Genomic DNA, 14,492 nt, shown 5'->3' with positions numbered 1-14,492 from the left:
ATAATACTAATTATATTGAAATAAAATTCGAGTTTTATGTATAAAATATTCATTATCTGAATTCATTTATATAAATAATTAATTTAATATAAAAATATATTTTATAATAATATTTATAAATATTTATATTTTTTATTAAAAAATTAAAATTTAAATATTTTTTAAAAATATTAAATTTTTTAAATGAAAATTATTAATAAAAAATATTTTTTATATAAATTATTAATTAAAATATATAAAATTAAATTTTATTCGAATAATAATAGTCATATTCAGAACGAATTTATTTAGTTTAAATTAATTTTTAATCAGATTCAGATGAATTCAAATAGTACTAATATAAATTTAATTCGAGCGTAAATAATTTAATTTTTGTGGATATTTTACTCATTTATATTTTTAAATGTAAATAAAATAAAAAGTGGGAGAAAATAAATTTTTTAATGATTTTTTTAAAAAAGTTATTCAAACATATTTTTAATGGATGGAGAGATCAAAATGCCGAATGAAATTAAAGTTTGAGAGTTTTTATTGAATTATAAAAATTGCATGGTTAATTATATATATATATATATATATTATAATTCATAAGTTAAAATACTTATATTTTCACTAAATTCTCTTTAACCAATACTTTATTAACATAAAATAAAATGACAACATTTTTATTTTAATTTTTAAAAAAGAAAATTTAAAAAAAAAAAAACTTATATAGCTAAAAGCACTATAAAAATTATAAAACAAAGGCTATTACCGAAAAATTAGCCACAATCAGTCGGGAGGCGAAGGAATTCTCAAATAAAAATTTGCTGACAGCTTCTTGCGCAGAAGTTACAGAACCTCAAAACACACCTTTTTCTTACCAATACCAATAACACAACACCCAAGTTGCTCACGGCTCTGACAAATAATTAATATAAAGAAACAAACAAAACCAAAAATGGCTGCTTTTTTGCTTCTCGTCCTTTCAAATTCCCACCCTCCATCGTTCTAACTCTCTTTCGCATTTCCCAATCACAAGTCATATTCGCCTTCCTTAATCCTCCTTCATCTGCCAATTTCCAGATCTAGTCTATACCTTTTCCCTTTTTCGCCCTTTTATCCCCCAATTTCCTGATAGACCACGTTTCTGAAACCCTAATTGGTTAATTCTGTACTTAACCCACAAGTCAACAATACCCCGAGTAATTCTCCCGTCATCAAATCTCTGATTATCAAAATCTGCACTACCCATTTTCCTCTTGTTGATGGGCACAGTCAGGGTTAGCACCGGGGACCTTTCCAAACCCTCATCTACCTCCTCCTCCCCTTTCCCAACAACCACTTCCACCTCTCGCACTGAGACAATAAATGGATCTCATGAGTTCAAAATCGGTGGCTACTCTCTATCGAAGGGCGTCGGAATCGGAAAGTACATAGCATCGGATACGTTCTTTGTTGGTGGATACGCGTGGGCAGTCTACTTTTACCCTGACGGAAAGAGCGCTGAAGATAACGCCGCTTATGTGTCCTTATTTATAGCCCTCGCAAGCGAGGGTACCGATGTTAGGGCATTGTTTGAGCTCTCGCTTATGGATCAGAGTGGAAAAGAAAACCATAAGGTCCATACCCATTTTGGAAGAGCTCTTGAGAGTGGACCTTACACACTGAAATATCGCGGCAGTATGTGGTGAGTTTTTGTGGTCATTATAGAACCTCTGTTGTTTTTTATTATAGGTTTTATTTTGTAATCATAAGGTATAACACAAGATCTTTTGATATTGTAGTTATTAATGCCAATTATGTATTGCAAGCCTGAAATTTATGTAAATGAACTAGCTTTCAGCAGCTTCATAACATGGGTAGTTATTAAGTGGATGAAAAAGCCCAGCCTAATGATGCTACTGTTGGATGCTGCAGGGGTTATAAACGATTTTTTAAGAGGACTCAACTGGAGACATCAGACTATCTCAAAGATGATACCTTGGTAATTCGCTGTTGTGTTGGTGTAGTTAAATCCCAGACCGAGGGACCAAAGACCTATACCATTGCAGTGCCACCCTCTGATATCGGTCAGCAATTTGGAAGGCTTTTAGAAAGTGGAAGGGGTACTGATGTAAAATTTGAAGTTGATGGGGAAGTATATGCTGCTCACAAGTTGGTTCTTGCAGCACGTTCACCTGTGTTTAGAGCACAGCTTTTTGGTCCAATGAAGGATCAAAACACTCGATGCATAAAAGTTGAAGACATTGAAGTTCCAGTTTTTAAGGTTTCCACCTCCCCTCCCCTCTCTTTCTCTCTCTCTCTCCCTACCCCCCCAACACACACACACACACACACACTCTCACACAACACCCACAGATGTGAACTGCAAAAACCAGTCATTTATATTTTGCTTACCTTTAGGTTTAAATTTACCATCAGAATGTATTTTCAGGATGCATAATCATTGAGTGTTAACATCTTGTCTGTAAAAGCCCTTGATCCTTTTTCTCCCTTATTGCATTTTTGTTGTGCACAAACTATTCTCCCTCCTTTGTTTTGGGGGGAAATTGTTGCATGATGAATGTTATTGTATTTGCATTACTATTTGTGAGTGACTAGTAAATATTAGTTGTGAAGCAAGAAGAGTTAGTTTTTATTTCCTTGATGTCCATTTTTTCCTTCTATTTCTTTACTCCAAGTTTAGCTGTCAATTGTAAAATGCATTGTAGCATGTGCTGGTCTTTTGTTTCAGAAATATTTCTTTTCAGTTTTACATTTAGTTTTTACTGCTATTGAATCTGTACCATACTTTTCTCTTCTTAATTACCTGTGGGAAGTATTTATTCTCTCTTTTTTTTCTTCTTTCTTTCCATTTTTTTTTTCTTCTTCTTTCTTTCCATTTTCTTCTCAAATAAATAATTCTAGAAACGGTAGAAAGGGTTGATTCTGAAATGCTATATCCTCCATGTTTTACACTATTGCACTCTGGCCTTTTAGATTTTGAGGTGAAATTGTTTTTTTTTTTTATTAATAACATTTTGGTAATCTGTTTATGGTTAGTTGCTAGCAAATGAATATATTAAATGTTACTACTGCATATTGTCACTTATCTTTGAGTACCGTGTGTTCTCTGCTATTAATGAGGCTTTATGTGTTGATTGTGAGATGGTTATATCTCTTGATTATGATGAGAATCATAGGAGGAGGTAGCTTTGTTGGTTGGTTGTCTTCAATAGATGAGTGATTGTGGTGCCATACAGGATGATGTGGTGTCATACCCGAATGTACATCTGGATCCATCTCCTGAGGGCTGTTCTTGTACACAATCTTACTCATCCAGCTAAGGTTTACTATTCTTGCTTTTCTTCCTCTCTGTGTATAAGCCCATAACTTGCCCAGGTGGCAACATTTTTTTTTAATTAGTGTTTGCTCTTATGATATTCTAACTACTATTCGCATTTTTCATTTCCTTTAAATGTACTTTTGACAAAAGTTTTTATGATTTATGCAGCAATCCTCTGGCTAAATAGATGAATTCATAAAATTGGCCTTGGATAAGTACAGTGTACTGTCCTGTTCTTTGTGACAAAAGTGCTGATCATTTAAATTGAATGAGCTTTAATTTTTCTTGGCATTTGATGGAACTTTTTATTTTTAGATTTTCCCAAGCATGCATTGTGGCAGGCGATTTGCAATGAAGCAGGTGTTGTTATTGTTAAATTTCACTCATGCGTGGCATAGTGCCCCATTGACCTTTGGTGAAAATGGAATTGGGCCAAAGATAGCAGCTGCTTTGTTTGGGGAGGTTAATGAAGGAAATTTCCATTGTACTTCTGCCCTGCAATGCACATTTGTGTCAAACTTTCTTTCACTAAGCATATTGCCTTTCTAAGTTGGCAATAGTGTTCTCTTAACTGCAGTTTTTCCTGACATAATTGTCAACATGCATAACTGCTAGGGGAATAAGTGAACCTCAACAAACGTTAACTTGTTCTTTTTTCATGGTTGGATGCTTGCAGGCATTGCTCCATTTTATTTACTGGGATGCCCTACCAGATGTGGAAGAGCTTGTTTGCCTGAACTCTAAATGGGCTTCTACACTGATGGCTCAGCATCTGCTTGCAGCAGCAGACCGTTATGCTCTTGAGAGGCTCAGATTGCTCTGCGAGGCTAAACTTTGTGAAGATATTGCCATAAACACTGTTGCAACAACACTTGCATTGGCAGAGCAGCATCAGTGTCTCCAACTAAAATCTGTCTGTCTCAAATTTATTGCGCTGCCTGAAAATTTGAAAGGTAAACTTCTTTGATCACGTCTGTAGGTTAGTTGATGTGTTCTAGGAAGCTTTCTTTTTCCATTGCAGCATTGCTGATCTGCTTATAGAAATATTTTTTGTTTACCCAAAATATAGGTTTTATAAAGTGAGCTAGAGTAGTGTCTGATTTATGGATTATGAATTTTAATCTAATGAAATGCATTTCTAATGATAAGTTGCTGTGAATTATTTTCAGCTGTGATGCAGACAGATGGATTTGAATATTTAAAGGAAAGTTGTCCTTTTGTCATCACGGAACTTCTACAATATGTGGCTAGAATTGGTGAGCATTCTGTCATCTCTTGTGGGCATGGAAATGAAAGCTTAGATGGCAATATGAATGGAAGGCGAGTGAAGCAAAGGTTACATTGATTTAGAAATATCATATGGCTACCACTTGGACAAAACCAGAGTTAGTTAGGCTTAGAAATTTTTGAGATTTGTACTAACAGTTGACTATTTAATAGAAAGTTTAATGCTAGTGGCTATTGTCCTGCGTTCTTTTGCAGTACATTTGCTATATAATTTAGGAACTCCCAAGTCCTGTCATTTGCATTGCACCAATTAGACGTTTTCTGTGTGAAATGTAGTGGATGTCCAGGTGTAGTTTCTGTGTTATGAATATTTACTGTATATGCTTTCCTTTCTGGGGATGACCTGTACGCTGTAGAAGTAGCACAAAAAAATATTCCTTCATATGTATTTTAGTTACCATTGCATCATCAGATGATATACTGAAACGCGTCCTTCGCTGTCGCTCTCATCATTGATAGCTAATTTATTTTTGTGCTCGAACTGTCGCCATTTTCATCATTCATCACTCTTATGTATTAATTAATTTCTTGGCTCGAGACATTTGAGGAAGCCAAGTGTCGGCTATAACTGCTGTGCGGCATGGTCGGAATCCACGCACAAAAATAGAGAGAATCCGAGGTATGATATGCTTTCAACAATTTGGTTCCAAGCATTACGATAAATAGACACTATTATATTTTGCAACCTGGGTGCTAAGTTGCATACCTGAATTTTCCCTCATTTGGCCACTGGTTCAAGAAGAGAAGATACTTATTTCAGGTATAAAATAACATAAGCGGTATGATACAACCATACTCGGGGCTTTGGCCCCGACAGCGAGTAGAAAGGAAGAAATTGCATGCTTTTATCTTCCAAAAACTGGAAATAAAATCTGATATAGCTATTTTGTCATGAATGTTAAGCACCAAAGAACCCGTTCAACCGTAAATTAGTGATACAAATTACAATTTGCTGCCTAACATCCTCCAACTCAAGCCTCAGTCCTCAAATCTCCTCAAGCAATTGAGCTGGTAGAGAACGCCACCATATCACAGCATTAGAAACATACAAGGTGGAGCCATATCAATCCATGAAATGATGCTCCAATGACGGTAACCGCTAGGTTGGTTATAGGCGGCCAAACTTTCAGGTTTTTCCACATCCCCACATCATCAATACCAGTGATTCCCAGGTCCACCTTGAGCAGCTGCAACTTTCCTGGCCATGTACTGAGGCTTTGGCTGCAATCCATTCGAGCCTTCACCTTCATCTTCTCCCCTTTCACTTTTACAGACTGGATTTCTTCTCGGATATGAACAGTTTGAAGCAGTATATTGATTTGAAATAGCTGGATTCCTGACTATTCTTCGTTGATCAAGAGCTTCTGCTGTTACTGCAACCCCACAATTGTTATATCGCATTGCTGAACCAACAACTTTCCCAGGTCTTGCAGCACCTGCTGAAGAGAATGCTACTTAGTCATCAATATATCATGTAGTACAAGAGTTCTGGAACTAGGTCCACAGGTGAGTATGAGAAAGGGGAAAAGAATTCATGAATGACAATCTAAAATACCTCGTGTTCCCTTGTAATATATGTGTCTTAATCCATAAATTTACTTGGAAAAAAGAAAAAAAGATTCATACTTCAAAACTCATACCATGCATTTCTCAACAAGAAGCTGGTTTGATTGGGTTATAATAAAGCAGCAAGAAGAGGTTTATGCAAGCATCTTGACTCATGTTCAAATGAAGTTAGAAACTTGGAATTGAATATAATGTTTCTATGGTTCCTATTTCCTCTAGTTAACTTTTGTTGCAAGTAGATTTAAGTAACCGTATGTTTGACAGACAGCAGATAAGTTGATCAGCTCTGGAACTAGACGACAAGAAGCCAATGGATAAAAAACCATGATTTGGAAATTCTTGGGGAACAATAATCCAGTAATTTGACAACGAAAATAAAAAAATTGACTATGGCAAGAACGATAATATGTGCTGCAAATGCTCAGTTCATTAGCCATTATCACTTATTCATACTGCAAACCTACTTGGAGTTGGAGATCTGCATACAGAAACATTACTGAAATTTCTGAAAGTTGATACAGCATATTCTAGTCGATTTAATTAGCACTTATGAAGACATTAGGTACATAGTATTGATTAAAAAAGAAGCAGAGAATCATTGAGAGAATGCAATTAGTTCATACCTTGGATAATTTGAGGAACTTGAAGAGGGAGCCTTGTCATTGGGATCCCACCACTATGGTCCATACGTGGCTTCTCAGTATCTTTGATAGAGCATTTGGAAAGATCATTTGTTACTTCCGCCGAATTCTGTACTGTATTATTTGAATATAACACGCATGGCCTGAATGCACAGATTTTCATCAATGCAGTGCACAAAAGGCCAAGCTTAAATAGATGGCAGTGCATCATAAGTGCAAATAAGAAGTTGCAAAAAAGAAGAAAATGATAATAACTTATTGTCAACTTATTTGCTGATTCTAAGGATATAATTTGATTTGATTAGAATCCTTAATGATCTCTATAATTATTATTTGATTATTTACTTTCTGTTTAGATATAATTTTTTGCATATAAATAGTCATATAAACCAATTGTAAAAATCAAGAATGAAATATAAGAATACTCTAAACTTCCCCAAAATTCTTCTTGATATCAGAGCTTTTTCTTGATTTCAGGACTTAAATTCAATTTTTTCCTTTTTAGGATTTCAAAACCTTAGATCTACCTTTTTGGTACTAACCCATCTAGAAGACTTTCCACCTCTCACCACCTATTGCACAAAAAAAAGATTAGATCTTGTACTAAACATCCTATTACTAAAATTGTTTCTTATGAATCATTGTCTCCCTCCTATAGAGCCTTTGCCTTATCTATTTTCTCTGTGTTTCTTCCACAGGATTGGAAGAAAGCTTTTGCAGATCTTAAATGGAAGGGAGTAATGATTGAAGAGATAAAAGTATAGGCAAAAAATGAGACCTAGGAGCTTGACACTCTCCATCTAGGAAGAAACTTGTTGGCTGTAAGTGGGTGTTCATAGTGAAACACAAATCTAATGGCACAATTGAACGGTTTAAGGCTAGATTGGTTGCTAAAGGATTCATCTAAACCTATAGAGTGAATTATCAAGAGACATTTGCCCCAATTGCAAAAATGAACTCAATCAGAGTTCTATTATCTTGCGTAGCCAATTTGGACTGGAACTTGCAACAGTTAGTTTGATGTGAAGAATGCTTTCCTCCATGGAGATTTAGAGAAAGAAGTGTTCATGGAAATCTCTCCTGAATTCGCTGATGAGAAGATACAAGAAAATGTGTGCAGGTTAAAAAAGGCTTTGTATAGGCTAAAACAATCTCCCAGAACTTGGTTTGATAGGTTTAACAAAGCCATGATGTCCTTTGGTTTGATTACATTCTGTTTATCAAACATCACAAGGGTAAGATCACCCTTCTTATTATGTATGTTGATAATATAGTAGTGACAGGTGATGACAAAGAGGAAATGGCTCAATTAAAAAGGTTGTTGGCACAAGAATTTGAAATCAAATATTTGATTACTAACAGAGTAACGCTGATCACACTCTATTTATCAAACATCACAAGAATAAGATTACCCTTCTTATTGTGTAAATTGATGGTATAGTAGTGACAGGTGATGACAAAGAGGAAATGACTCAACTAAAAAGGTTGTTGGCACAAGAATTTGAAATCAAATATCTAGGAAAACTACAACATTTCCTAAATATTGAGGTGGCTAGATCAGAAAAATGAATCTTCATCTCCCAAAGAAAGTACTTTCTGGATCTTTTGGAAGAAACTGCTATGTTGGGGTGCAAAGAACTGGTTAGTCCATGCATGACCTCGCGAGACTGGTAAGCAGGCTATACTTCGCATCTTGAGATACCTAAAGTCCGTGCCAGGGAAATGACTTCTTTACTCCAAACATAACCACCTCCGAGTTGAACCTTTTACAAATGCAAATTGGGCAAGATCTCTCGATGACAGAAGATCCACCTCTGGCTACTGCACAGTTGTGGGAGGGAATCTTGTCACTCGTAGGAGTAAAATACAAAGTGTTGTTGCTCGGTTAAGTACTGAAACAGAATACAGAGCAATGGCCCAAGGTGTGTATAAACTCTTATGGTTGCAGAAGTTATTGGAGGAGTTGTGATTGTCTGAGAGAGATAAGATAACTTTATATTGTGACAACAAACCTGCTATCAGTATAGCACAAAATCCAGTACAACATGACCAGACGAAACACATTAAGATTGATTGACATTTCATTAAAGAAAAGTTAACAGACAGTGTCTTGAACTTAGTTCATGTGACTTCTACTAGGTAACTTGCGGATGTGTTTACTAAAAGGCTCAACAATAAAACTACCATAATCTGATTTTTAAGTTAGGCATGTGCGACATTTTTGCACCAACTTAAGGGGAGCGTTGACTTATTTGTTGATTCTAGAGATATGATTTAATTTGATTAGGATAATTAATTATCTATGTAATTATTATTTGATTATTTGTTTCTTATTTAGATATAATTCTTTGTGTATAAATAATCACGTAAACCAATTGTAAAGATCAAGAGTAAAATATAATAATACTCTAAACTTCTCCAAAATTCTTCTTCATAGAGATACCTGGGCAAGGATGCGTGCTGCCTCTCGGGTGGAGCAGCAGTTGCACCATTTCCATAGTGTTCCTCAAGGTAAGCGAATTGCTTCTTAAAATGGTCAACAGCACTGGATAGGAAATAGAGATCGAGAAACTGAGACAGGTGCAAATGATTAAATTATTTAATCCTAATTCTCCAATATAATACCTTGGATACATGAACCCTGTTGGCTCTGAACCTTCTAAGTATTCTTTCAACATTTTAGGGTGGTACTCAAGAATTTCTCTGTAAATGAGCTCTCGTACATCTTCCTTTGTTATCCTTCGTCTCTCAAATTCAAATTCCATCTTAGTAACTGGTTGAGCAGAAGGCTCTCTCTCGACTTTGGCCAAACCCTTAAAATATGGATTCGCAAGAGCCTGATAAAATGCAGCACAACATGCTCCATTAGAAGAGCATACATATTATCAAAATAAGATTATGTGATGCAAAAAGATTACCTCTTCAGCAGTCGGTCGATCCTTGGGTTCAAATGCCAACATTTTTTCCAATAAACGAAGTGCAAGGGGATCTGCATTAGGAAACTTATGGGAGAAAGGAATAGACTTCTTCTTCCGCATGCTGCTTAAGTATCTTCGAGCTTTCTCATTACGCACCTTGTGGTATAATATTATTACTTTAGCAAAAGACTAATAGACAAGGACATGAAACAAAAGCAATGAACAATAAAACAATCATTGCTACAACAAAGAAAAATTAATAATAGGAACCATACCCTAGCAATGGCTTCAGCTGATGGTGTTCCCAACAAATCGGTCATTAGATCCAGTTGATGGACAACGTTTTTCCCAGGGAAAAGAGGTTTCCCTGTCAAAAGTTCAGCAAAGATGCATCCAATGCTCCATATGTCTATTGCTGGTGTATACTGAAAGCAAAACAAACACAGCGACTAAAGGTACCAAAGGAGATACAGCAGCATTTTTCAGGATATAATTGGAATACTATACCTTTACAAGACATAATTACGTTCAGCAATAATAGGTATTGCATGTACATATTGTCTATACACACAAATGAAAGCATCAACCCCCCCCCCCCCCCACCCCCCAACCTGAAACACATAGCCCCAAACCTCTCAAATGAAATGCACAAGTAGCAATAATCAATTGCATAGAGCATTCAGCAGGTGTACATGTTCTAAAGCAGTAAACATGTCCTGTACAGTCTACAAGCAATTATTGCATCACAGGAACAAAAGATTAGATAATATCAAGCACTAAGGGGTAATATTTCCGGTACCTTTGAGAAAAATGATCCACACAGTTCAGGAGCCCTATACCACCTGGTTGCCACATAGTCCTGTGCATAAATGAAACAGAATTAGCAATGTTGAGGACTTCATAAATAAAACACGGAGGAAACATTTGGCTCATGGACATTAACTAATTGCTAACAAGAGAAACTTACTGTCCAGAAAATGGCTGTTGGGGTATCATTAAATGCTACTCTTGCAAGCCCAAAGTCACAGATTTTCAGCTTGCAGTCAGCATTTGCTAAGATATTTTTCGGTTTTAGATCCCGATGAAAGACATTGGCTACAAGACCATAGATGAAATTTGGGAAAGAAAAAGAAGAATAAAATCAGATTATTGCACATAAAATTAGCGAGTACCCAAATGTTATACATCTAATGGACTGCAAGTGTAACTATACCACAAATAATAGGCTACAAAATGTTATATAGAAACTCCAGAGACTACGGCAACCACCTGTGTGTATGTATTTCAGGCCTCTGAGAAGTTGATAAAGAAAGAATTGATAATGTTCAGGAGTTAAATCATCATTTGCTTTAATAACTTGGTGTAAATCAGATTCCATCAACTCAAAGACAACATAAATGTCCTTAAATTCCCTTCTGGAAGGAGGCAACAAAATATGCTTGATCTCCACTATATCGGGATGACGCAGGAGCCTGAGAAGTTTAATCTCTCGAAGTATGCGGGTGGCATCAGAAACATGTTCAAAGATGTCATTTATTTTCTTGATAGCAACCTTTTCTCCGATATGTGTATCATAAGCAGAACAAACAACACCATAGCTTCCTTTACCAATTACTTCCTCTATTCTGTACCTGCTCCCCTCCCCATATTGTGTGAAAAAATCTACATCAACAGATGACTGCAACACCATGTTAAAAGACACCATATCAAAGACATGACAAAAACACCAAATGAAAATAATAAGCTCAAGTGATTTGATTTGTAATGTCATCAAATGATTACTACCAAAGACTTATAATACTGGAGAGAAAAAGAGTAACTAGGATCATCTCTGATCATTTCCTCCATAAGAATTGCTTCAAATTGTCACATTTGATGGCCTAATCTATTACTACAGCCTAACAACTTAAATTTCACCCAGGAATACTATTCTGTGGCCTTATCATCTTGATCTAGCTTAACTTTCAAGTTTCAATCACTATCTATTAACTACACAACATGATTATTAGATCTAATATATTTTGTGAGGACAATGATTACAAGACTACAAGTAAAACGTGGGGAAATTTTAGCTCTTTAATATCAGCTTTAGCTTAGTGATACCTGAGTCGTTTCCAAGGATGTGAGGTATAGAGTTTAAACTCAATCCAAGCCAATTAGACCTTGGAAAAAAGATACATCTACACTAAACAGCTGTAGCTGAAGTAAAATGGACTTAAAAATCTAATCAACGGTATAAGTAAATGCAATCAGGAATATGATTTGTTGATCACTGAATAAGGTAAAGATGATATCTGCTAAGAAGTACATAAAGTTACTCAAGCCAGTGAAATTTGATTCTTTGGCCTCCAATGATACCTTTTCACGAATCCGACCCCAACCACAAGCAAACCATAAAAGAAAAAGAAAGAAGAGGAGGAGAAAGGAACGGATAAGAACGTAAACTTTTGTTGGGGTTACCCTTTCCTAAATCAAGATGTGAGGGTGCATCACATATAAATCTTAGTAGAAGACAGATATTATAAACACCAAAATAAGAAAGCTAAGACTTATAATCATGCATACATTACATGGAAAGAGTATTCCCACGAGCATGTGTTAAAGAAACTTTGACATGAACATGACAAGCAGTTACCATACACCAAAACAATCAGGAACTATGCCAACCATAGAACGAATTATCCAGTACAAAATGGATCATAAAAGTAACTAGGGGAGAAAAGACCATTTTGAAGAACTTGAAATTAATAAAAATCCCAAACCTACTAGAAATGTGTATTTTAGGTAGTAACCACAGATTCAAAATCATCTTTTACGATCCAGATTAGTCAGATTGATCTTGCTTCAAGAGGAAGCGGATTATATAGAGCTATAAAGATACACACGCTAATGATAAATTTTACCTTCTTTCGTTGATCAGGCTGCATCTTGGCAAGAAAGCATCAAAACACCTCGACGGTAATTAATCAAAAAGAGGTTGCAACTGGCACCGCAGCTCCAATCAGAAGGAATAGAGAAAAAAAAAATAGCAAGCTCAACCCCAGTTTTACCGAGGCCAAATAAGGTTAACCCAGATGAATAAAGCTGAGATCAGAAAGAGCCCAACAAAGCTGAAACCGAATTCCAAAAAACAAAAGGACACAGGAAAATAACTCTGAGACACTTCTGTGATAGGATCAAAAGGAAAATCAGTGCAGAGCTGATAAAGCTGTAAACTTTAAAGCTTCTGGGGCTAAAGTGAGTAAATTTAAAACAGGCTTAATATCGAGATGCAACAGAGGAAGAGGAAAAGGGAGGATAGAAGAGTGCGTGGGCAAAAAATATGGCGGAGACTAAAATGTAGTAGCTGGAAAAGAACAATTTACAGATGAAGGCGAAATGGGTATTGTATACTGAAAACGGAAAATACTAAATTTTGAAGAATCTAAAGCAGAGGCGATGATCTCTACTCCTATTTCAATAATTTCTTAATGGCTGCTGTCTAAAGCCAAGAGGCAAAAACAAGAAAAGAAAGTTAAAGTTTGCAGAGCAGAATGATAAAAGTTGTTGTTTCTGTGGAAGTGGCTGTGGATCTCTGAGAGAAAGAGAGAGAGAGAACTGAAAACAAGTGGTGCACTTCAAGTTGGCTTTTTAGAAGAGAACAAGAAGGGACGAAAATTTGGATTTTATTTTACTATTGTTTTAATATATTTAATCTATAAGCCGGATATTTTGATTTTAAAAAATATATTAATATATTTTTAATTTTTTATAAAATTTTATTAATTAATTATTTTAATAATTAAATATTTTATTTATTATTATTATTTAATTTTATAAAAAACATCTATTGATTAATCTTTATATTTTAAAAATATTTTTATAATATTTAATAATTAAATTAATAAAAAATTATTAAATTTTTTAAAATTTTATAAATATTTTAATATAATTTTAGCTAAATAATAATTTTTTATTTTTTGTTTAAATAAGTAAAGACAGACCTAATTTTTATACTAAATGACATTTTTGCCCCAACATGGTAAAATTTTCCAGAAAAAGTTTATTATTTTTGTTCTATTCATGCAAAATTTTTTTTTATATATATATATAATTCATGGAAAGTAAAATGATTTCAAAAATTAAGACTTTATTTATAGTTGGGGTTATCACTTTAATCAATCCATTGATCGTTTTTAAAAGTAACAGTTAATTGACTAGTCATTTCTTTTGGATTTAGTTGAACAATTAATGAGTTTTCAAAATGAAGAATTCTATTTTTTTGAAACAAAATGATGAACTATTATTTAATTTAAATTTTATTTTTTGTTTAAATATTTAATATTAATTATTTTCTAAATAAAATTGTATTTTAATTCAATTTTTTTCATAATGCTGTTATAACTTAAATTTACTAGAGTATATATTAAATGATTATTTTATAATATAAAAAGCAATCAAATTTAATTGATAATAATTTAACATAATTAAATAATTACAAGTGGATTCATTTTTAAATTACTCAATAATATAAGAGATATGGCTTATTTTTTTTATCACAAAGATTAATATTTAATATTAGGTATATAAAAACTATTTAAATTAGAGATTTCATCCAATTTATATTTTAAAAAAAAATATTTAAATTATTTTTTTATAAAATAAATTACATCAAACATCAAGTAAATGTGAATAAATACTAACAAAACTACTCTAATTGATATTAAATAATCAATTTAATCAAATCTATGTATTATTATTTAATCAACATGGAGCATTTTCTACTTTTTTTTT

At 34.1% G+C, this 14,492-nt stretch overlaps 2 protein-coding genes across 5 annotated transcripts; one reads left to right on the top strand and one right to left on the bottom strand.

Moving 5' to 3' along the window:
• Positions 1-846: 846 nt before the first annotated feature.
• LOC110611948 (BTB/POZ and MATH domain-containing protein 2) lies at positions 847-5,002 on the top strand. The gene is made up of 4 exons (XM_021752532.2): positions 847-1,669; positions 1,900-2,248; positions 3,984-4,260; positions 4,477-5,002. Exons 1-4 carry the CDS (start codon positions 1,248-1,250, stop codon positions 4,650-4,652), a joined length of 1,224 nt encoding a protein of 407 aa, XP_021608224.1. The 5' UTR covers positions 847-1,247; the 3' UTR covers positions 4,653-5,002.
• Positions 5,003-5,327: 325 nt separating this feature from the next.
• Positions 5,328-13,364, bottom strand: LOC110611394 (mitogen-activated protein kinase 15). 4 transcript variants are annotated; one of them, XM_043955159.1, is made up of 10 exons: positions 12,623-13,364; positions 10,989-11,397; positions 10,687-10,814; positions 10,519-10,578; positions 9,995-10,144; positions 9,720-9,908; positions 9,427-9,638; positions 9,245-9,346; positions 6,784-6,944; positions 5,328-6,033 (listed from the first exon to the last, which is right to left on the bottom strand). In XM_043955159.1, the coding sequence occupies exons 1-10, from the start codon at positions 12,644-12,646 to the stop codon at positions 5,747-5,749; spliced, it is 1,722 nt and encodes a 573-aa protein (XP_043811094.1). In that variant the 5' UTR covers positions 12,647-13,364; the 3' UTR covers positions 5,328-5,746. The 4 variants fall into 4 exon arrangements, with proteins under 4 accessions (XP_043811094.1, XP_021607385.1, XP_043811095.1 ...); XM_021751693.2 differs by having other exon boundaries at positions 9,720-9,875; positions 12,623-13,362; XM_043955160.1 differs by having other exon boundaries at positions 5,328-6,030; positions 12,623-13,361.
• Between the last annotated feature and the right edge of the window lie 1,128 nt (positions 13,365-14,492).

Source organism: Manihot esculenta, chromosome 3, assembly GCF_001659605.2.
Source record: "Manihot esculenta cultivar AM560-2 chromosome 3, M.esculenta_v8, whole genome shotgun sequence".
Taxonomy (NCBI): Eukaryota; Viridiplantae; Streptophyta; class Magnoliopsida; order Malpighiales; family Euphorbiaceae; genus Manihot; species Manihot esculenta.
The sequence above is the reverse complement of the archived record's forward strand: the minus strand, read 5'-3'. Positions and strand labels throughout refer to the sequence as shown.